We start from the raw sequence: 24,609 nt of genomic DNA, 5'->3' as shown, positions 1-24,609 counted from the left end.
CCGTCATAGTGGTTTAATCGTGATACGCGAGGGGGCGCGACACACATCACACTGTAAACATTATGCAGATGACAGCGATGCGTGAGCCGAAAGAGGATGCCAACGCGGGTCCCATATCTGGTTACGTGCGGCGTTCTGCCCGTCATGGGCCATTCTGAGTTGGCGCTGCCTCGAGCACACAAGGACGCGCTTGCCCATTCTTATTCGCAAGCTAAAGCTCTATCCAGGTCCATAGTTGGCATTACTCTACGTGAGACGGAATCCATTGTGTAATCACCGCAAATGTCCGCTCTCGGCACTTCGGAAAATGGCTCTTTCGTGTATGCTTATCGAGGACCGAGTATCGGCACGTCTTTATCGCGCGAAGGGGGAGGTCGGGAACTGCGCTCGTCGTTCGCTTATCGTCAGCCGCGTCGACAGGCCAACAACTCGCTGTTGCTGCCAGCCGAGCGCGGCGCTATAGATGGCAAGCAGAACAAAAATATGCCTGCCGTCACATCGTTAGGACTAACGGTTGGACCTAACCCATAGCAAACGAGATATTTCCAACGAAGCTAGCTGTTTACTGTATACATCCCAGATAAGTTCATTTCGAGATAAGGACTTAAAATGGTATTTGTATAGACCCTTTTACTGTTTACAAACTTGAACCACTGCTTGCGTCCCAAACGACTTCCGGCCGCCGTCTTGGCAAGCCTATCGAGCTTGCTTATGTCACCGGTGCTAGAAAGCATAAATGCTACACGGACAATGAAGTTCGAAATTTAGCGAGGTCCTTCAGCTGTACGATTTAACGTCCCGGGGGAGCCAAGTTGGTTTACAAGATTATAAAAAAAAAAAAAAAAATGTTTAAAGATCTCGCGCTTCTTGGTTATTTCGGCGTTCACCCGGAGAGGTTAAAGGGCACCTCCGGTCGAAAACAATACCAAAATAAATGACTGGTATCGCTTTAGCGGCCCGAAATATGATCACAGCCGAAATATTACGTCACAGTGAAGCCGCCTACTCCACTAAAACCGATTGTAAAGGATCGCGAGCTGATTCGCCGATCACCCAAAGTCATTCGATAGAAAAGGCATGAAACTGTGCCGTCTGGTAGGCGTATTAGGCCCAACTGCTAGCAGACGACGACTACACGGGGGATCACAAGTATTGCGTCAGTGTTACTACTCATACACTCTCACAGGCAGACTGCGGACGTCGCGATGACGAAATAAAAACGAAGCGAAAAAATTACTTTCCAACCATCTTTTCTTTTCCTCCGATGGGGCAAGGGAAAGCTATTCGCCAGTGACGGGCGTTTACACACGTACAGTACGCAATCCCGTGGGCGTTCGAACAAGTGTGTGCGTGCGTGAGTGTGCGGAGACACGGCGGGCTGAGCGTTGAGTAATGACGCTAATCAGCACTGCGGCGGCGGCGGCGGCGGCTAGGCCGCACTTCGCTTGGGAAACGCCAAACTGCAAGATGCGTGCTGTGTGCGCGCGCGCGTTGCGAAACCGTCGTTCGATTTGCGCTTGCGCGCCGATCGGTTTCAGGCACGGTCGGAACAAGTCGAGCCGCGAATGCGCGGCACCGAGTCTGTCCCCCTAGCAGAGATATGTCGCGAACTTCGTCGAACCTGGAGGTTCGACTTGTGTCGGCGAAACTTCGCACTTTTAGCGGAATTCGGCGAAGTTCGACCTACAGGGACCGTGCTGCCCGAATTTCACACCGATACTTCGAATGCTGTAAAACAAATAATTTATAAAGTACTTTATATTATATTTTTGTAAAATAATTACCAACGTGTATACAGTATAAAAGCGAATACATGCGCACTGAGCAACACTCTTCAAGGAAACAATTTTTTTTTTCTTTAGTAATTGTTACGTTGTTCGAATTATTGGTGCTGTGGAAGGCGCTGATTCGGAGCACCAGGCAGACTGGTAAAGTTTGATTCTCTTCAAAGCCTAATCTGAGTAATATGTGAAAAACCGACGATGACGCTCGATCTGGATGAGCATCGTACCGGCGTGCAGTCGGGTATCACTACTGCGTGAGCACGCTAAAGACCCCAGGTTAGCAGTCGTACTGCACTGGCAAAATTGCTCATCTACAGTGTAAACCGGTGTCGCCTCATCCTGGCAGACCGACCTTACGCTGTATAAATCACTAAACGTCCAATTTGACTTGATTCCTGTTCCCGCTAACTCTGCCGCGCAGTGTACATGCTTTACTTAGTTACTGTGAAAGACTGAAACGATATACCCAACTATAATTGCATGTTGTCTTTGCCAGGTAGCGAAAAGCTCGTCTACAATTTTTAGCGCATGCATACAGAAGTCGAGCATCGGTGGAACTTATCTCGGAACTTTCCGTCAGGAGTTCAAAAGAGTCGAACCCGGGAAGGTTCGCGACATCCCACGCCTCAGCAGGAGGATAATAATTCCGGTCATTAAACCCCCTTTCCCGGTTTCTACATCACATTCCCCTCTCCCTCTTTTTTTTTTTCCCCTGTGCCAGATGTTGAAATGTATGGATGCATTGCGACGCTGCCGAAGGTCGGCACAACCACACTCCGTTTCAAGCTGCAGCTGCGTCGTCGATCACGTGACGAATACGCCGCGTCTCTCGAAAGATCGGCCAATCAACTAACGAGGACACGCCGCGTTGTCGCCATCTTGAGTTCAACGAACCAATGAGGCGCTGAGAAGTATAACGGCGCAACAAGCGTCTAATGTGAACGACGCCGTTCTTCGCTTGCGATTGGTTCCATCCACTGTTCTCCCTAGGTATAGTGCTGAGATTTCTGAGTTAAATGAATAAGTGCTCGGGGCAGGCCACGACTATGACTACAAAGTGTGCATATGCAAACTCGGCGCACAAAAGACACGAAAATACTTCTTTCATCAGACTGTTTTTTGTGCGCTGTACTTTTTTATGTTAATATTTTTTTATTCCGTATTATGAGCGAGTGGACACGCGAACATACATGGTAATGCACGTGGACGACCGTGTCAGTGACGAACCCAGAAATAAGGGGACGCTGGAAAAAGCCAACATTTGTTTCTAAACAACTGATTCTATCCGGCGATTCCTACGGATGACACAGAGGAGGAGAGTCTGTGCCACACCGCATTACAGCAAATAAAAAAACGTACCGACTAAAAAAAATGTATACGTGGCACATGTCTCCGTGTATGAAATACGTACCACCGCTGCCTCACGGCTGGCAGTACATATAAATACGGTCGTGCCGTGTGTTTGTTCGCAAGCCGGTAGCGCATAGAAAGCAGCGTTGCATACCCAAGTGGAAATATATGCGACGTCCGGGAGGAACCGTTCTTTTTCGCGCGGCCAACTCTTTACGCGACAAAGAAAGGTCGCAAAAAAGAAAAGATATACGATGATTGAAGGAGATAGAACGCTTGGCCCATCACGGCTGCAAGAAAGCCATCGCCACAGGGGGCTCCTGGCGCCACTGTCGCTTAGACGTCTTGTCCATTAAGACCGGTGGGAGGGAACCCATTATAGCTTTTTGATGTCTCGCTGTTGCGTCACCTGCCGGCTTTCGTTTTTGGCTTGGCTTGTACGTTGGCTCTGCCGCGGCGGCTACACAACTGACCAATTCTCGTCTGTGTCCCTCGAGCAGAGTGACGCTCGCCCGCGACGCGTCATTTCTTGTCAAGGGAGGAACGCGACAGATTTCGGTAGTTTGATGTGCCGTGGTGGGACGAGAGTGCGCTGCCTTCGCGAGAAGTGTCGTCTGGCGTGCGCGTGAGTGAAGGCTTCGTGGGGACCCGTTTGTACGCGCGGGACGGCACGACAAGCTTCGAGTGCTTGTGTGTTCCCCGTACGTGTTGCTGTTGTGTGGCTCCTGTGCGCCTGACATGTCGCATATATAATGTAGTGGGTACGCATATTTTATGGCTTCGCGCGTTCGCGGAACAAGACTCCGATCCGTTGTATACGCTCCTGACATTATTTATTTGGTAAACCGCGGCGCCAATCGGTAGACAGAGATATGGTCGTCTGCACAGAGGCGTTGCGTGGCGCCACCTGCTTTGTAGTTATGGTGCTACCGGCGTTTCAACGTTAGATTCTTCCGATTTTTCGTTTTATATACACCACATTTCGCTCTCTTTCTCGAAACCACCACATTCAACGACGTGAGTCGACACGTCCTCAGCACTATCAAGTTCTATCCGGCTCAACCTCCCAGAACTATCTCGTACAAGTCGCGTTCGGCCAACAAGACAGCAAAGCTCCACTCTTCATGTACATCTACTCGAAACTAAAACTGCTAGTGTATGTCTGGGGTCTTCTGGAAAACAAAGGCTCCATAGAAATTCAATCGTCTTTCGCTACGCCGCGCGCTTTGCGTCATAGCACGAACCGCAAGAGAAGCTCGCGTGACCACGGAATCTTCCGTTACGATGTTGTCTGCACGAGCGTTAGGCGATGAGAGCGCGCTGACGTCAAAGCGCCGAACTCCGATTGGAATGATTAGGAAGTATAGAGAGTATTCACTGGACGCCATATTTGCGGGTGCTGTTCAGAGCGCAGGCTCAGAACGAGCTCACGTCAATAGGCTGCTAAGACCGGCACTCTTGATGGTGCGGAATGCACGTTGCAAAAGAACTGTGGAAGCTCGCCATCAGACGCGCTCAGCATTCGCGCACACAGCTATGGCCGCTAGTGAATACTTCCTATAGACGCGAAGGTTAGCTGCCTGTGTTTTACTCACGGTTCAACGCGTCCGAACATAGCACGCCGGCGTCCGGCGTTCGAACGCGATACACTGCGCGAGGAGCAGACGATGCTCTTGTTCGCTCCGACTGGAGGGAGAAAGAAGGAAGAGGACAAAGGAATCTTTCATTTGCGTCAGTCAAAGGATCATTCCAATCAGAGATCGGCGCTCGAACGTCACCGCGCGCTCTCCTCTCCTCCTCTCCCTCAGTTTCTTCCCGTATAGCGTTGCACGGCAGACCAGAACAGCGTCTGCCACGACGCTGTCGGCAATGGCGTCGTCTGCTGGCTGGCAGGGGGGCAGGCAGGCAGCCGGAGCTCGGTTCCGCTGTAGTTTTCGGCGAACTTTCCGCGCGTGTACATACAGCAGAAGAGGGCACGGCGTGCTTCAGGTCCGGTTCAAGGACGGCAGCGGGGGTCGACCGCGAGGCGAGACCGCACGCTGAGCGGCCGACGCCGCTCGGTCGCGGGGAGAGGACACAAGATGGGTCCAAGTTCGCCGCACTTCGTCTTGCCCCGCGCGCCTCGCTGCAGGGGGCGTCGGCCTGTCCTACCTGTCCGCGCCTCGCCTCCTCTCCACACTTGACACCCCGCACCTTCATTTCTCTTCTTTTTTGATCCTCACTGGGACCATATTTGCGAGTGGGCATACGCTTGCCCAGCTTTTATCTTCTTTCGCTTTTCCTTCGTGAAAGGCCTCCCCTCCCTTGAACGGAGGTTTTGCCTGGACGCGATAATCTCTTGCGAGGTGTGAAACCGGGGTGGGGCAGCATGACGCCCGAGATTGGCTGCATGCATCCATGGCGGTCACTGGCACCCAGTGCGAGTCACTACTCTCTCTTTCGCCACAGTGTTTCAATCGAAATTTTTGTTTCGGGTCAGCCTGGAACGTCCCGGCGAAGGACAGGGGATGCATTTAGACATCCTTCTATTGATTACACGGCGCCTAACGGTGACTTCTGCGAAATCCACGTTCTGCGAAATCCAGCACAAAGCTGTCGACACAGGTTCGCACTCTCATTCGGTATGCGGACGTGGATCTAATATATCCGCAGCGCCCGCCGGTCAATACGCGAAAAAGCGGAAACAGTTTCGAAAACATGCGGTGGAAATGTAAGAATGTGTCGGATTGTAGGTGCGCCAGGCATGTTAGTGTCGTGCTGGTCCGTTTCTAGCATTGCCTGCCATGGCCGCACGACTCGAACGCGACAACGATGTCTGTGTTTCGTCCTCTCTCCGTTTTATACTTTCTGTTATCTAGTACATCTTACCAACACGCTCGTTAGGAATATAAGGAGTCACCCTTTTCGCAACCAAATGCGATAGGACACTGAACCGCGCGTCCCAGAGAGCTCGTCGGGTGCCCCACGAGGTGCCAACCAGATCACTGGCTGTCTAGATTCTGCCACTAGCAGCATAAGACAACGGGTCGAAAAACGTATTTTCGAGGCGGGTCTCGTTAAAAGGGCAGCTCCCCAGCAAGTCCAAATCCCACGCACTAGGAAAAAAGCGTATCCGCGAATAGCCTCGGGGCAGCGAAAAGGGGGCGCCTCGGTCGGATACTCCGCAGTGGACCCTGGGAGGGAGCGTCATCACGTGGCCGAGGATCGACCTACGTCTGGTCCAACGAGCACGTAGCTTCCACCGCAGTGTCAGCTTGGGCGTGAACGGAGTACAGTCAGCGCGGCTGGTGGCCGAAGGGAGCAACTTTGGGCAGGCCCCGGCACTCAAATCATTGGACACGAGCGCCGCGGACGTCACAGTTCGCCAGGGCACTCGAACGTTCGAGCTCCAGATCGAGGTCCAACGATTGAGGCCGCAGATCGTCTCAGAGTTGCGAGGATTCCCCATTAAGATGGCGCTACAGCCTAAGCTCTTGTTGGGAACAATTCAGCCTCTGAAATCGAAGTGGAACTCCGTCACGCACCCGATCCTGCGTCAAACGCCACATGATCCCTGTTTGTAAACACGCGTCCGCGCGTTACAGACGTCACAGATGTGTCCCGTGACTAGGGAGAGCTGGCCCAGATGCTTCCGTGTCACGCAAACAGCGTCACGCGCGAACGCCTCCCCCCTCTGGCCAAAACGTGCTGGGGTTGCGACGCATCTGGACGCGATGCGCGGGCGCAGCGGCGACCGGCACTCGGGGGCGCCAACTGGCGGCCACCACGACGTCCAGACGGCTCGGAAGCGCAGCAGCAGCAGCACCACAAGCAGCACACAGCAGCCAGACAACAAAGAAGCATCCGCCGACCCGAACGCCGGGGCTGAAACAAGCTCACCGTGTCACGCATATGCGTCGAGACGGGCGTACTCTCCATTCACTACCACAATACGACAGAATTACCCGAGGACGTGCATCGAGCGCGTTCGAAGCGCGTTTAGCTCGTATTCATATAAAATTTTTTTTTTTTTTTTTTTTTTTTTTAATTTTACAGATTTGTTTAAAAAAAACGGCGTGAAAGTTACACTTATGCGGTTTGTGCAGGTGAGTTATACGGCCATGGGGACATTATGTGGGTGGCTAATGCTTGCAATAGGTCGGCTAATTAATTAAAATTCGTTAATTACCTTTTTAATTGGTGCTAGCAGTGGCGATAGTTCCGCCACTGCTAGCTTTGCGCCTGCTGCACGAGTGCTAACTTTGGTCCGCCCCCGAGTTTCCCACGAGCATCGATAAGTGCGCGCGCGAGAGAGAGAGAGAGAGAGAGCGACCAGCTCCATGAAGTAATAAATTTCGTCAACTAAGTCAACCTTTCCTCGTGTCACAACATCGAAAAGTAGATCGTAAAAGCAAGTTTGGTTTTTCTGCGCGTTAAACACTTGTTCTGATCATAGGTTTGAAAAAAGAAAAATAACTGATACCAAATGCACAATTCACAACATAAAGGAGAAATCACCAACGCTCTGCAAAAAACACAACGTTTTCTTCTTTTTTTTTTTTTTTTCGTTAGGACGAGTTTAGTCGGTCACGTTTCTTCTTTATACGTGAAAATGGCGTCCAAAGAACGCCGGAAACGTTCGATCCAACGCATGGAGACGAGAAATGAGATTGCCTGATCAAGGACTACATTCACTGACAGGTCAACAACGAAGTGGAAGCTATAGTCGCACCTCTTTCCACTCTAGCAGAGCGGACGCTGGAAAGGAAGTCGCCTCCTCTCCACCGTCCGTTCCGCTAATGTGGAGAGAGGTGGGAAGAGTCTCCCCAGGAACTCGTCATAACTAGCTGCCACCAACTGTGGAATGTTTCATTTGCCTCGTCTCTATACGCTCTCCGAACTTCGTTTCTCGGGTATATCCTGTAGCGTTTTCTGATAAGAGCGGGACGTGCCACACAACTGAGCCCCCGCGAGCAGTCTACCCACAGACAACAAAGAGTTTTGTTCGAGATGTAAGACTGTCGACTTCTTATACGCCCATCCACCCACCGCACCAACCATCTTTCCTCACGAACGCAAGCGGGCGAACGGCGTGCGTGCGTGTGGAAGGGGTGGAGGATGTTTGCGGTGTACATGCACGATGCGATAGGCGTTCACGTGTCACGAAAGTACAACTGGCCGGGCAGCAGGCCGCAGCTACGCGTACCGCAGAATTGAGGCGAGGCAAAGCTCCCGCCACCGCCCACACGCAGCACACGGGCGGTGCGTGACAGGCCACGACAGCCCTACGAGTCAAAATAAATTATATACAGCGAGAAAGGAGAGGAAAAAGAAAAAAAAAACGGGCAGACGTTTTCGAATAAGAGGAACAGAAACACACGACCCGTTTTCTTCTGACCCCTCACGTGCAAGTTTACGACGGCGTGTTCGAATCAGCGCCTCCTAGACAGCTTTCAAGCCCGCGCGTCACGTGACATGACGTCACGTCCCGGAGGCCTGCACGGGCGCTCATTGGACGCGAGTGCCGCGTCAGCGTTCGCCGAGAGACTCGTTCCCTACCACAGTCTCACGCGAACGCTGACGCGGCAGTCGCATCCAATCAGCACCCGTGCAGGCCTCCGGGACGTGACGTCATGTCACGGATTATCGGACGGCCGCACGTGCATTTTTCGCGCTGGATGCGCGCTGGAAAAGTGGACATAACTGCGGTACGCGCCTCCGGCTGTTGCCACGTCCGGAAAAGCGCTCCCTGGATTTTCGCCCCATGACGTCATCAACGTGTCACGCTGTCGCCGGCCGCGACCCTGGCGGTGTAACACAGCAGCTGCGGCGGTAGGTTTGGCAGATGTCCGTTTTGCTGCAGGTCGCTCTCTAGTTTGATGGTCCGCGGAAGCTTCGACAACTAGGTGTCGGGAGTCTCGCCTGACGATGGCCATGCTCGCGTTCGCTCGTACTTTTTGCCGCAACTTCTACGCCCAACAGCCTGGATATCGCGACATATGACGCTTCGAGATTTTGTGACGTCATTCGTGGTGGGGACCACGCTGTGATGCATGGGCGGAATAAGACGCTAAACGCATCAGTCGAAGACGCCAACTTGGGAGAAGAGACGAAACGACACCGCCTATTCCGCAAGCACGTAAAACTAAACTAAAAAAAAAAAAAAAAAAGAACGAAACAGACGGCGTTTTTTCTAGCCTCCGAAAGAAGGTGGGCGAAGTCTCGCAGAGTAATCTCGCTCGACGGGAACACTTCCTCGACGACCCACACCGCTCGACATCCGTGGGCGTACGGCAGCGGCGGGCACGATAACCTCTCCGCGAGGGACCCCCAAAGGGAGCCGACGGATCGACCCTTCCTGCCTCGACGACACGCGCGCACAGAGGAGCCAGCGACCCCGCGGCCGCCCGAAGGAGGCGCAAACAAACGAGAAACCGGACGGGCAGATTCACCAGCGCACGTCGCCCCGCTGTCTCGGATCGACCAGATCGACACCCCGGCCTACGTGCAGCGGCCATCTCGTATTCGGGACCACGCGGCAACCGACGTGTAGGCGTACATAGATCGGATCCCTCGTGCCTAAACGAGGAAACGTCGCCGGCCGGAGGAAAAAGACGGCGGTACAGGAAACCAGGCGTTGCTCAACTGAGCAGCATTACGTTACGGTGTACGCCAACTCGCGTTTGTGACGTCACGAGCTGATGCGGGATGTGCGAATGCCTTGCTCTTCTAAAAGCGGCCTCCCGCCCACAGGCACTGCCCGCACAAAAATGCGCCCGTTTAGAAACACCGACTCCGTCTATTACTCCAAAGCGTAACCACAAATCAAATAAACTTTGTTTTGTTTTTTTGTTGTTGTTTTTTTCCATGGATTGGGAAACACTCGAGAGATGTGGTTGGTCCACACTACCGTTGTTGTTTTTCTACGATTTCTAAACTGCGGGGTTGAACGATTGAGTAGTCGTCAATGTTCCGCTTGCATCCCCCGTCGATCGAGTCGTTGATTAGTTTATCAGACGAGACCAGCAAAAAAACTTTCTTCTTGTTTTGTTCTTGGCTATGTTCGACAAATGCTTCGTTTCTCCTAAAAAGAAACGAAGTGACGGAAGTGACAATATCGCGTCCGATTGGGTAGAGGCTGAAATGACGAAAGTTTCCTCTTTCGTCATTTCAGCCTCTAGCCAATCAGACGCGATATCGTCACTTCCCTTTCTTTTTAGGAGACACGAAACATTCGTCCAACATAGCCCCCCATGATGCATGTTTCTGTTCGGTGCTGTGCATTTTTTTTTTTTTTTTATAACGTTTGGAATAAATAATTTTTCCTCGTTGTTCCATCATCGCGATTTGGTACGTAGCCAATACCAAATTCGGGCCAGAATCGAAAGTTCCCCGCACTGGTTAGCGAAAACAAGGTGATGTCAACGAAGGTCGCGAAACGCTTCCATGCAGTAAAACAAAACATGTCCGGCCCTTTCTTAGACCTCTAAGAAAGATGTCTCGCAGTCAAACTTTATTAACAATATGACGCCCTGTCCGGCGCTAAGAAGGGACCTGATGGTCGAGCCTCTTCACTGTCGCCTGGACGTGATCGACCTCTGGTACGGAAGAATAAGGGCGTCCGGTGGAGTGAATGGTAAACGTTAAAGTGCCTCATCGTCTCTACGTGCATACCCAATGCATTCAACGATGAAACGAACTTCCCTCTAACAGCGCAGCGTGCCGAGCGCAACCCCCAGGTAGCGGACGACCTATCGCGCAGTTGTCTCCGCAGGCGCTGGATGGCGCGCGCCCGCCCGCCCGCACGGCCGACTCCGCGTGACGTCAGGGAGAGATCCCGTGACCAGGTGGAGTGTTTCCCCACCTCGTCCTCCGCGCCCTCCTTCCCCGAGCGGACGACGCAGACGGTATGGCGACCGACGCGGGACTGTTGGCAGAACGCTCGCCGCGCCAAGGTTATCGCGAAGGCCTTTCGGCGTGGCGACGTCACACGCGCGCTCCCAAAACCGCTCTCGAACGCGACAACGCCTCGTTTCGAGGCCGGCACGTAGCGCCGTACAGCGCGACAAAAGAGGTCGTGTCAAACCAGCTCGCGACGTGTTGGCACCTACGCGAGAGCCTCCTCGTTCATTCAGTCGTCTCGAACGGTAGCGAGCGCGCTCGCAGCACGCACTTCGGCCACGGCTGTGCCGAACGGTACACGAGCTCGCGGCTGGCACTCGCGTCCAATCGATGGGGAGACGAACGCTGCGTCACAGTTCGGCTAACACTCACGTTTTTTTTTTTTTTTTCTTCTGTCGTTACTGGGAGTGTGAAAACTACGAATGCCGTTTCAAACAACTTCACTACGTTCGATGCGACGTGGACCTGGTTTCCAGTGTGAACATCTTTTTTGAAGATTTCGTAGTACTATCAGTGTCACTGTGTATTTTCCTCGAAATTTCGGATTCACGCTGCTCTTGAATGAGCCGAGCGATCCGCTTCAATGCTGTTCAATTTAAATGCAAAAGCAAAATGCCTTTAGAAAAAAAAAAAAAAAAAAGATAACGAAGGAATTTAGATGATTTAACTCCTAATTTCGAACGAATATTAAGCATTAAGAAAAAAAAAAAAAAGCTTAAAGTACTATGTAATATTTTTTTTTCTTTGTTATTTCCTTTCGCGTCGTCAGAGAGGGAACAAAAGCCGACAAACTCACAGTTGTCTGAGTTGCGTCAAGTTGAGAAGAGACTCCGGCGGAACTTGGGCGATGTTGTTGTGCTGAAGTTCCCTGTCGGGCAGAAAGGAAAACGCCAAAATTAAACGACGCCACAAGAAGAAGAAGAAAAAAAAAATAAAAGCAGTAGTTTATTATTACCCAGACCGTGCTAGGCGAACTTCAATTCCTTTGTCATGCTGTGTTAGGAAACACCGGGCTGTGGCACAAGCTCGATAAAGCGCCCTCCTGCCCAATATTTACTCGCGAGATTTCTTTCCGTTCCCGAAACAAATGTCAACGAAGGCTGTCTACTACCCAGGCAGCCGTATAATCGAAGGGTAGACCGATATAAAAGTGCCACCATGACGAGTTTTACAGACTGTGGTCGATCAAACGATACCGGCATCGGGGACTCGCAGTGGCATTTTTCGAAACACGCTTTTTGAAAGCGCGTACTACGTGCCCCCGGTGCGGCGTATTGGGCGTACGAACGTTTCTTTCAGACCAGCTTTTCCCACACGCTTAATAATTCCTCTCAAAATAGTATCGCGAGCTCCCGATGATGCCTTGCTATCGCTTCCAGGAAAACGCGCTCTGTTAAAACTCCCCAGCACTTCATATGCAGTTTTCGCTATCTCGATATCACTTTAGGCGCGCGTGCACCAAACCATGCTTCAAAAGCGATTTTCCCTCTTACACATACGTCGCATTTACCCGATTCTAATGCGCACCTATTTATTTGTTTTTAAAACTTTATTTAAAAATTGCAGGTTCGGGGCCGTATCAGAAACATTATGCTTGGGTATAAAAAACTGGGTGAGCGTTAGAATCGGGTAAATACGGCATTCGTTTCGTCGTAGACGCTGTCGGAAAAAGGCGTATGCGAGAGGACGGCACTGAACGGGCGTAAACTTTTAACTCTAGTCCGTCATTTCCTCCTTGTGGCGGCGTCAAACCAGGAAGCTTACAAGACAACCGTCTCGCGGATATTTCGGGTTTCCGCGGCCGTGGAGACGTCCGTCCGCGTAGCCATTGTGTTCAAAGCGCATCGTCTGCCTGCGTATTTTTGACACGAGTCGTGGCTGACGAGACAGCGAAGCGAGCGTCACACGGAAACGTGAGTTTCCGATCTCGTGCTACAGCGAGCATGTACCTCTTGTCACCGTCCACAGACCTGAGTTTTTAGAGCAACACAACAGACAATTAAACTATCGCCTCGCGTGCCTCTCACTAAAGTTTGTATTTCGGAAAGAGCGCCTTTTCCACAAGGGCGCAGCCATCCTGAATGTCGTCACTTCTGGTATGCGGTAGGGTTGTGCAAATATTTGAAATTTCGAATAGTAGTTCCGAATAATACACTATTCGATATTCGCTTCGAGAAGAACTGCACTATTCGCGTTTTTCGGAGTGTTGATTGCGGCTGGTTAGCCCCGTTGAGTGCGCTTCTTACCAAGCACCGGTGCGCTGCGGAGAAGCACTACCCCCGGAAGCGAGCTACGTGGATGTTGTTTCTCTGCATTACGTTGATGCTCGGTAAGAAGTGCACTCAACGGGGTAACCCGCCGCGATAAATGCTCGAAAAAGTAGGAATATTATAATTGCGTGCTTGGAAGAAAAGCATACATTCAAAGCGGGCTGGTGCACCCGTGACGACTGTATTTTAAAATAAATGAAAACTTTGTGAATCTTTATATATATACCTGTAGTAAAGGTTTCAAAATTAAACGGTTATGCAAGAGTACACTATGTTAGGCAGAGATGCCCTTGCAACCTGCGTTGATCATGCGCAATTCCTTCTTTTCTAACTCGAGATTAAAGAAAAAACATTTTATAGAGCAAGATTTGTAAATTCATTTGAATTGGGTATAGTTGGCCATTTTTATAGGATTCATTTTATGTTAAATCCGTCGTTTACTTGCCATCCCAGGACACCAGACCTTCTGAGGTCACAGTTCATAAATATGCATAGATTAAACTTAGCTTGTAAATGAACAGACAAGAGCGCTCTGTCTACTTCCTCGTCCTTGTGTTTTTTTTTTTTTTCGTGCTTTTTTTTATGTGATCATGAATCAACTGGCCCAAATTGCTACCTTAATGGTAGTGAAAGGCGTGGGAAAACTATTCGATATTCGAATCGAAAATATTCGGCCCAAACCCCTATTCGCTTCGAACTTAAAATCCACTATTCGCACAAGACTAGTATGCGGTAAAACATCGTTCTGATCTCTCCACGCCGCTGAAAGGTGCTTACGAAAAAAATGCGTGATTGCCACACACTTTTTTTCTTTTGCTTAACCTATATTTTCTCGCGTATTCCTAATTTAAATGTTTTATTTTTTTTTTTTTTTGGTCCCGCAAATTAGATACGGAACCCACGTGACTGAAAACGACAGGAAACAGAAAACGTCTACACAAGAGTCTCAACATAGTATAAAACCGAAAAGATAACACATCTCGGTCGCATGGACTAACACCGCTTTTCACCCCCCGTCCCGTCAGACGATAAACGGACCGAATTAAATTAAAGACACAAACCTCTAAGGAGTAATTCATCAAACGACACATGGGTGCGTGAGACACACAAAAATGAAAGCAATATATTTATATATACACGCAGAAAGAGAGAGAGATAGAGAGGAAGAGAGACGAAACCCAATCCGCCGCCGCCATTCGTCCCTGCATTCGCTTCTCCCAGACCTCATCTCCCTCGCGAAAAGGTCCAACCTGTCACGCCGCGTCTCGAAAAACTAGACAGCTTTCTCTTCTTTCCTCTTTTTGTCAACGTTTTCCGATCCTCCGACAGCTCCCCACGATTTCTAAACATGCTCGTTTAACATTTCGTCGCCAAATGTCGTACTTTTTTATATATATATGCGTTGTTTTGAAGAGGCGACAGAGGGCGCCGCAGCTAAATGTCACGTGGGGGCGGAGAAGACAAGCAAATAGATACACGCGAGAAGAAAGACGCAAAAATGGGTCCCTTTTTGGTCGCATTTCGACAGCATCGAGTATAGCCTATGCACCATTCCAATATTTACAAGCCCTCAGCCCAGCGTACGATCGTCTCTGCGCAGCACCTGAATGTTCGTCGCTTCGGAAAGTGAGCAAATCACGCGCCACACGCACGAACACTGAAAATGGAGCCTGCCTGGAGCCCTTTTTTGGAAACGTTCATACACCTTTCCATTAAAGCGTATGGGGGCGCGTTCATTGCTCTGTTTTGTGTTACGCACGCGCACTTTCTGGCGAGCGCTGGCTGGACTGTGATGTAGCGCGTGTGGATTGCGATTTCTCTAAACTGTGGAAAGGTGTATACTTCGTTTCACTTCCAAGTGCGAGCGAGGCCGAAGCTTCAAGTGCGAGCATCTGGCCCTGAACAATGCTTGCACTGCACGAGCGCGCATGCTTGGCAGGGTCGCTAAAAGCCCGAAGCTCGCTCTTGTATAGCTTCTGCTATTCGGAAGGAGATCGAGCAATCACGCCTCTAGCTGTACGCTTCAGATGTGGGGAAAACAGACCGTATTTAACGCTCGTGGAGCGAGTGCTCCAGTCAAGAAAGTCAAGGCTAGCCGCTCGCGCTTGCACAGCCTTCGCAGTTAGTCCATGCTAAGGTGAGACCACGGTGGTGAGACGTGGTATAGTTGAACAGGGTCAGGGCGTGCAGGAGGTAGTGAAGTCTAGACATAACAGTCCGGAGACTGCAGGTAAGCAAAAGCATGGTTGGGATTCGCTTCCCAATCAGTCACGCAGAATTACACTATAGGTAAAACACACGCAAAGGGTTAGTACATCCATTTGGAATGTGACCGGTCCTGGTTTCAGGGGCTCTATACCTACATTCGGAACGCACAGTTTTTCGCATAAAAAGTTTAGTGGGGAGTTTTCGTAGATAGTTTCCGCCGTCCGGCGCAACGCTCTGCGGCCAAGGCTAGCGGCGCGCATGCGCAGCAGAGGCGAGAGAGTTGGGGGATGGCGGAAGCAAACGACGACAACTCCCATAGAGTTTTAGTAGCTCGTTCCGGTAACTCCGATACTCCGCCGACGCTTTTGCGCATACACTGTATCGTTAGAGAGCTTTAGTAGATAGCAGTGCTGTCGGCAAAGCGCTACAAGTAACGCGATACTTTTTTCAGTAACGAAGTAACGTACACAGTTGATACAGTACCAAATAACATGCTTACATTACTTATGTCAAGTAACGGAAAACGTAGTTGAGTTACTCGTTGCGTCTTCGTTCCAAGGCTTAAAAAATTACACTTTTTTTTTTATTTGTCTAGAGCAAAGTCATGTGAATTCCTGCACTCATCCCACATACCTTCAAAATCAAAGCCGTAAAAAAAGATAAATTAATCCTCTTAAATTTCAGCATGGACATGTTTCTTCATATACGACGCTTATGCGTACCTGCAACGCCAACGCAGCAAAAACGCTTTAATTCATAAATAAAAAGTAATGCAAAAGTAACGTGCGTTACTTTTTATCGGTAATGGTAACGCGTTATTTTTATTTTGAGGTAACGTAGGTGTGTAACGCGATCATTTTATTTGTAAGTATAAAATAACGTTTTTTTTTTTTTTTTTTTTTTTTTTTGTGGGGGCGTTTTTTAACGTTGGTACATAGTTTCGATACCTCCGCTAACGATGCCCGTAAGGATTACGACTCATACGCAAAGGCATCGGCGGAGGGTCGCGTATCGCTATCGGAGGCATCGGGGCGATCTACTGAAACTCCCTGCTATCGTGTACCGTTATCGAAGGTAAAGGAACGATCTCCTAAAACTCCCCAATAATAGCTCCACTTCGAATGTGACCCTTTCTGGGTTCGGTTGGTTTCTCATGCAATCACGTGGGTTCCGTATGTGGTACGCGGGACGAAAAAATAATAAAACATCTCAACCTGGAATATGACTTCCTAGCGGAACGGAATATTCTCGTTCCGCTAAGAAGCGGCAACCACCAAGCGGCCGTGTCATCACAATCGTACGTTCGGCTGTCTCCAAACCTGTAGCTACGGGAGCACGCTGTGTAAGGGTCGTCAGCATGCGTGGACGAAGGTCTCCCAAACCCGCCAGTAATATTGTGGTGGTGGGCTCACACGCGACGTGTTTGCGAGACTTCGACGCATGTTTTATAAAAGCTCCATCGTTCCGCTCTCGGCTGAATATAGTACAGAAAACTGGGGGTGACGTCGTTTCATCGGTCCCGAACAGGACACTCCTGACGAGCTATTTGGTCACGTACGATCCCTCAGGTGTTGTCAAACACTGCTACAGGTTATGCTTTCTTTTGAGTGTGTTTTTCTTATCGATCTTATTATTATTATTATTATTATTTGTGTTTTATATCGTAAACGCTTTGATGAAATAAGTAAGATTTAAATGCGCAAAAAAAAAAAAAAAAAACAGTAAACACTTTCCAACTAAGCGTAATAAAGTCATAAAAAAAAAAAAAAGAGGCGATTATATGTGAACCTTTGCTACCGGTTCGGGATTCGAGCGACTTCTTTCTGCTCGTCAATGCTAAAAGCTAGGGGTTCAGAACGGAATTCGGGCACTTGTACCATAGAGGGGCAGGGAACTACTTCCCGACGACGACACATCGACGAAACACAAAGAAGCCCGGCACAAAAGGACTCCTGGGGCCTGCAGCCAACGGCGCCTGAGAGTTTTCCTTCCCAGCGAAGCACCAACGAGCGCAACAGGGTTCAGCTCTCGGTGTCAGTCCGAAGAAAATAAAATTACTATCCGCCCCCCACGCGAAAAAAAAAAGAGCGAAACACAAACAAGAAGCAACGAACTAATATACTAAAGACTTAAAAAGAAAACGAAGAGCGGAAGAACGATTTAACAAACAACCGACAGAAAATAAGTAACGTGGCCCACGGACCCGACCGACCCAAACGAGATATCTGCCCCTCCCTCCCTCCTCCTCCTCCTCCTCCCTCTTTTCCCGAGTTTGTCAGACACACCCCCTTCTCCTTGCCCTCCCCCCCCCCCCCCCTCATACAGGCGGGGGGAAAAAAGATGAAAAAAGAAATCTGGTAGTAAAGACCGCGAAGCTGGCAAAGCAGGCTTGTGCTTTCTCCTTTTTTTTTTTTATTTTATTTTTATTACTTTGAACGAGGGAATAAAGAAGCACGAGGCGAAAACATAATTTGGCTCTCTGACTACTTTGTTCGAGAGATTTCCCCCCTCCCATTTGAACGGTTTTACGCATTATCCACCTCGTCCTCCACGCGTTAAAAAAAGAAAACGGAAAGGAGAGACCCGTTTCATAACTTTTTACACTGACTATTTTTACTTCTTCGCATTTAGGCAGTTCTTTTCTCTTTTCTCAAAATATTATTTTCCTTTTTTTTCCCTCAAAAAGAAGAGCAAGGAGCAGTCTCACGTTCAAACATCAACCATAACAAAAGAACAAAAGAAAAGGAGAGAGACCGAGAAACGGCGAGTAGCAAGAAAAGAAGCAAGCATCAAACACAAATACGGCTTAAGGGAGAGAGAGACAGCCAAGTGGAGGGGTACCTCTCGGCGAGCCCAAAAGGAAAACAGGTTTTCCCAGCGCGCGCCTGTAATGCTCCCGACAAAATAGCCTCGTAACATCTTTTCTTCATAGATCACAAATGCAGGGCGACTCACACACGCACACACACAGAGAAAGAGTCTTCTCCACAAGGCACATTTTACCGCGTCGAAGAAATACTTCTTCCGCCGTTCAACACTTGTTGTATACAAATGGAGAAAACACATCAGCAGTCAGCGTACGTCCCCGAGCAGAAATCTGACCACCGCACTAACCTCCGTAGGAACCTCACTCCCCCGCCGTCTCGGGTGTGTCTACGCGACTTTTCGGCGACATTGGTTCCAACTTTCGAGACTCCTCTCTATATATTTTTCTTTCATTCTTTCTATTATTGATAAGCAAATACAGCTGCGGCCTGTCTTTTGTCGGGCTTGTAACACTGATGATCGACTGTTGCATGTTCTACCTTCATATTTCTTTCCTTTCGACACTGATGGCTACGCGCACCTAACAGGTCTGCTCTTCAGCTCATTGTCGGGCTATAAAAATAAAAAAAGGATCAGGGAGATTGGGAAGTTTTATTTTGACGCTATTCATGCTTCACTGCGAATCTGTCACGATGAAGTTGGCGGTTGTCTATCAGCCTAAATTCTTGCAACGCAAAATCAATAAAAACAAATCGGCGTCAAATTTTTTTTTTTTTTGTATATACGTCCGATATCGTTGTGATTTCCGCACGAACATGCAACCTTAAGCCGGGGTCACACTGCACAGACATCGCACTAAAGACGGTCTCCAGACACGAGTCACCGCTGATATCCGTGGTTCGAATGCCAAAGTACCAAGTATTTTCCTTGAACTCATTGCCATGCGGCATTCGAAGCACGGATCTCGCGGTGACTCGCGTTCGAAACAGACTGTATTTTGTACGATATATAAGTAGTCTGACCCCCCGTCAGAGTCACTGCCATCGCCATTTCTATATCATCGACCATTTCATCGTGTGTGTGCGTACATGGGCGTACGCTTGCCCCCCAGTTCTCAGAGGGGGCAGGGGGGGGGGGGGGGGGGGGCAAGGCATGTGTTTTGCCCCCCCCCCCCCCCCCCCCCCCCCCCGAAACAGCCACCACTGGGCAGGGCAAACACTGACCGACGGCGCCCAAGGGATACCGAGGGCACCGCCCCCCGACCTTGGGGGAGGGGGGGGGGGGGGTCTGGTTTGCCCCCCCCCCCCCCCTCCACACACACTCAAGAGCAAGTTAGTACGCCACTGTGCGTGAGTACTCGACGAAGCCAGGAACTAATCACATAAAAAGTGTGCGCATGTGCAGAAGTCCCGCGCATGCGCAGTCCGACGCCCCAGGCTGTGTGCGGGACCCAATCTAATGGCGAATTCGCGTGGTCAATCGTCGGCAACTTATTTTGCCGGAAAAGCGGCAATAGTGTTCGCGTGGTCAGTTTCCGGCCGGCGCGCACCGTTCGGGTGGTGGTTCTCCGGCAAGCACCGGCAACTTTCCGGCGCTTTTTCCGCCCGAGCTCCGAACGGCCGGGCGAGTGGGCGCCAGACTGTATACGGTGTCGTCACTTCCGAAATGAGAGAGAAGGTCAGTGAAAAAAAAAAAAAAATGAACGAAAGAACGAAACTGATCTGAAGTAGCTTTAGCAGCCGCTACGGAAGTCAATCCAAGTCGTTGGGACATGAGTGACTAGGGGTGTCGCGAACTTTTGTCGAACCGGATTTTTAGGTCGACCTTTCGGGGTTCGACTAGGTCGAACCGGTTCGACGAACCTTCGAATTTTCACCAGATTCGACCGGTTCGACTTTGCGGACAGTGTGGCCAGACCTTGATACACGCATGTCTAGGTTTGGAGAATTAATTTTTATGCAAAGAGTTATTTTATTTTATGAACACTTGCAATTAAAAGAAACCGAATCTAATCACTGAAGACGTTCATAAGATAATTGTTTTGTACTGTATTAACTGAAATAACCAATCAGCGGTGCCCTTAATTTATCCTTTAGCCATTACCATCCAATCCGAATCCAAATGGCCAGCCTGTCGCGCATGCGCACACGTGTCGAACCTCAATACAAGGTTCGTCGAAATTTTCACAAAAGGTTCGCAAAAGTCGAACCTGGTCGAACTCGAACCTCGGCCGGTTCGCGACACCCCTATGAGTGACGGCGGCGACAGGCCCTCGCTAGCGGTGTCACGCGGGCAAGAGGCGAAATAAACTGCCACCATCTGGCGTTTCGTGTTCGGGTGGTGAGGGTCACGTGGTGTGCCGCCGGCGCGTTTCTGGTTGCCGGTTCCGCCGGCTCGTTCTCGCCGGCGACTGACCACCCGAATTCGCCATAAGAGCAGAGGTTTGGTGCCTGCCAATATTCGCGACTCCAACCACCAAACAAACATGGCGGCTGGGTACAGGTCGCGTCGGCTCGGCGGGCCGGGCCGCCTGAACAGGTGGTGCTTTCAATTTAACATATTTCCTTTTGTTTAATGCCCAATTTTATAAGTATTTGAACGGAGACGGTTAAGTGTAGCCGGTGCACATCAGCTTCCAAAGCATAGTTTTTTTGTTTTTTTTTCATGTCAAACTTTTGTTTTAAAGATTTCGGTCAAAACCAAAACTATTGGCTCCGGAGCGACGGTAATAGGCTCTTATCAGTTTTGATCATTTAAGGAAAGCGGCGATTACTTCAGGACTGTTCCACCGAGAGTAATTTTTAGATAACTCGCATGCCTCGACCATGCGACTTATCTGTCCTCGAAATCGAGCTTTTGTGCGTATCCGCGTTTAAGAAACAGCTCCAGTCGTCTGCTCGGTCAAAAACACAGGCTGCAGGAAAATTACGAAAATTAAGCAAGCGCTTCTTAAGCCAAGGAGCATGTTAACCCGCCGGCGCCCCACTAAGCAGCTAATACTCGTATTTCAATTCAGGTTTTAGTAACGATCGAGAAGTCATTTCGACATACTATGTCCCACTAAAGCGATATTAGTATATTCTTCGGGCTGAAATATGAGCTTAGTTGACTAGCTATTAGGTGAACTGCACAATAAAAGTATATTTGACAGACAGAGAGATACTACTTAAACTTAGCCAAATGGTTTTAGCCGGTAGCACGGAGACGAATGCGGACAAATTAAAGAGGGTCTTCATCGGAGATTCACACAGAACCTCTGTGCATTGAATTTGACTTCGAAACCTGAACAGAGAAAATTAGTATTTTTTGTGGCCGGTCATCCTGAGCAATGTAGACGTATATTGCTGCTAGCTTCGACGAGGGTATAATAGAAATATTGAAGGCGCGATAGATCACAATGCCGTGACAGCTTCTAACTTTGCGAGACGCGTCCCCCACCTTTTGAAAGCAGATAATTTCCCTCATTAATCATATGCAACGAACAGGTTTTCCTGAATCGAGTAATTGCGCAATCAGCCCAACTCCTTCAGTGTGGTCGAGAGGCTCTTTCGGCGAAAAGCAGACAAGGTGAGTAGCCAACGCACCGACCGGCGTGGGTGGCTCAAACTTGAAGCTAATCGAACACAACCAAACTCAAGAAAAGCAGCTATCGAACCTTCCCATTCACTTGACTGCAACATTGGTGTTCCCTCCAGTGAAACACGTCCGTCTGTCGTCCTCAATCCACCTGTTCTACCGTCCTTATAAAGAAACCACTTATCAGTTACCAAGTAGTTGTCACTTTGAATGTGATTCGAGACAGACAAGAAATCAAAACGTTTTTCCGTGATTCCTCCCCATCCAAGAAATCGATAGCACGCGACCGTGTGTTGTGGAGTAAACGGGCTTTCAAACACGTGATCGAAGGAAACAATCTACTGAGGTTTCACCACGCTAATGAACACTCAAGCAAACTTAAAAAATTTTCGGACCTTCGTCAAATTACATTGTTCGCCACCGCGCCGACAACACGTGTCCGCGAAAGCCACCAGAGACGCAGAGGGGCGCCGAGCGACCTAGACCGACTGGTTCCCGGTTTTCCCGCTTGGTGGCGTCCGTTTCGCTGGAGTCGCGAATACCTTCCGGAGCAAAATGCGGAAAAGCGGCGATGACGCCGTGTTCATTCTAACAGCATCGCGCAGTGTACGTGTGTGGTGGGTATACGGGGGTTGTTCACACCGGGCAAGCGTCGGCACAGCCGGATATGCGAGAACTTCGGTCGCCCTGTGTAAACACCACGGAACGAACGAGGTAGGAGAAAAAAATATAAAGAGGTCGAACTTCATCTTTCCACTCAACTAGGAACAAACGGCGAAGATAAGCAACCAACCGTACAGGAAACACTCCTCCAGCCGAGATACCGTGGTCGTAGCCTTCTATGTAGGGGGCTACGACACGGTGAACGCTATAAGTGCGAAACATTGACGCATAAAACGTGTACAAGTCTTGTTTGTTTGTTTGTTTTTTTCTTGAGTAAGGACAACAGAAAAGCGTAGGGAAGCCCATACGCCAAGAAAAATTCGCGTCTTTCAGTTCAATCTACCGCTTTGTGCCGCCATTCCCCCCCCCCCCCCCCCCCCCCCCCCCTAATACCCGCATCGGCACGCAGTCGGACCATCAAAGAGCGTCGGACCATCAAAGTACTTGTAAAAGAAGTGCTAGCTGTGGTTTCAATACGAGCAAAGACTGCACGCCAACGAATGAGAAACCGCGTAAAATAAAAGCGGAATTAAAAAAAAAAAAAAAAAAAGAGGGCATTTAGAGTACAGAAAGGAGGCAAGCTCTAAGTTACGAAGAAAAATATAATTATGCTATTCCTCCAAATGAAAGTCTCCCCATTTCAAGTCGAAAACGTCGACTCCAAGTAAAGGGTTAAAAGCTCTAAAACGTCGCTCACCCCTATACTCTGTTTCACCTTGTGTTGTACCGCAGGAAAGGATACAAGTGCGAGCCCCTTCCTCTATGGCACACCTCGGCGGCACAAGCTCTCGTGCACCAAGGGCAGCTGCCAACGCTATGAGCTCGCGCTTCTAGCCTTCGCTGCGGTACAACGTAAGGTGAAACGGAGTATAGACCAGACTCATTTTGAAAAGCTACGTATCCGTAGTCGTCAGTACAGTCTTCAACACACGCTAAAATCTCCGAGTGCGGAATCGAATAGACTATGCTTATGCTTATGAGGCGCCACAATGTTTATTTATGCTCTAGGACTCTAGGTATACTGTCATGATTTTCCTACGCGTCACTTCTAGAGTGAACCAAGTTCCAAACTGTCAACTCGACTACCCTGGGCTTTCGAGCCGCATGCTGCCACAAGCCGCGAAAAGTCTCTCTCTCTCGAAAAGAAACCCGACATTAATTTCACTTTTGCCCTCAAAAAAAATTATTGGACTCGGAAGGAGAAAAGAAAAATACAATAGACTTTAATTACAGACATACTTAAAAGCCAATAATGTAATATTTTAGCACGTAAAGGCGCTTAAAACTTACCTGGGTATGACGTGGGATGCCAGACGGGAAGAATGCGATTTTAGTGAGCTTAAAAAAAGACAAAGAGAGAGAGAAATCTGGACACTCGAAGACGCACCGTCACAACAATGAAACTAACGGATCCCCCACATACAAATTGGCGAGAGCGACACCACTTTCTTTCTTCACATACGGGCAGTTTGCACGGCTCGCACTTCGGCTATAGATTACAACGCTCCCTCTCCCCATTTCCGTGGTACTCTGTAGCCAAAAGGGCCCAAGCCGGAAACCAACGTAGGCATCGGCGCGTGCCGAGCCCGACAGAGATCGTGCAACGGGCTGGATCATCGGCTCCGCTTCCCGCCCCTTGCTCTCCCCCCCCCCCCCCCCCCCCCCCCCCCCGCAAAAAGCCAGGCCGCAACGTGATCGAGTCCCGCCACAGCCTCGGACGGGTCGTGCATCGGGCTTTCTCGGAATCGTTTAATAGCACACGCTGGCTGACGCCGTCCTTCTCGCAAGGGGGGCGCTGATACTACGACGTCAGTCGCAATCGCTCAAGGTACGCGCACGTAAGGATAACATGTCTGGAAGGAAACTCTCCATGGCGGGAAATGTGCGCGGCTCGATGCACGGATGGATGTGGAATCGCTACTCTGTCCACACCTAAACTGGCAGCGCGGTGGGAGGTACGCGTCCGCCGGGTCAATCAAACGCCTCCCTTTCATCACCTGACCCGGCTTTCTGCGCGTGGTCACGTGGCGAAAGGTATAAACGTATGACTGGGCCAACGAGCTCGAAAGTCGAACGTCTTAGCATTGGCCAAAAGATCGAAAGTTCGGCGA

At 49.8% G+C, this 24,609-nt stretch overlaps 1 protein-coding gene across 1 annotated transcript in view; it reads right to left on the bottom strand.

Moving 5' to 3' along the window:
• The window catches only part of LOC8026591 (leucine-rich repeats and immunoglobulin-like domains protein 3), a 125,411-nt gene that overhangs the window by 76,442 nt on the left and 24,360 nt on the right, over positions 1-24,609 (bottom strand). Inside the window, exon 2 of the mRNA XM_042291820.1 lies at positions 11,812-11,883. Within this exon, the coding sequence (XP_042147754.1) occupies positions 11,812-11,883 (72 nt within the window). The remainder of the gene's footprint in view (positions 1-11,811; positions 11,884-24,609) is intronic.

The sequence above is a fragment of the Ixodes scapularis genome, unplaced genomic scaffold, assembly GCF_016920785.2.
Source record: "Ixodes scapularis isolate PalLabHiFi unplaced genomic scaffold, ASM1692078v2 PGA_scaffold2__306_contigs__length_199485367, whole genome shotgun sequence".
In the NCBI taxonomy this organism is placed as follows: Eukaryota; Metazoa; Arthropoda; class Arachnida; order Ixodida; family Ixodidae; genus Ixodes; species Ixodes scapularis.
This window is presented reverse-complemented; position numbering and strand designations above follow the sequence as displayed.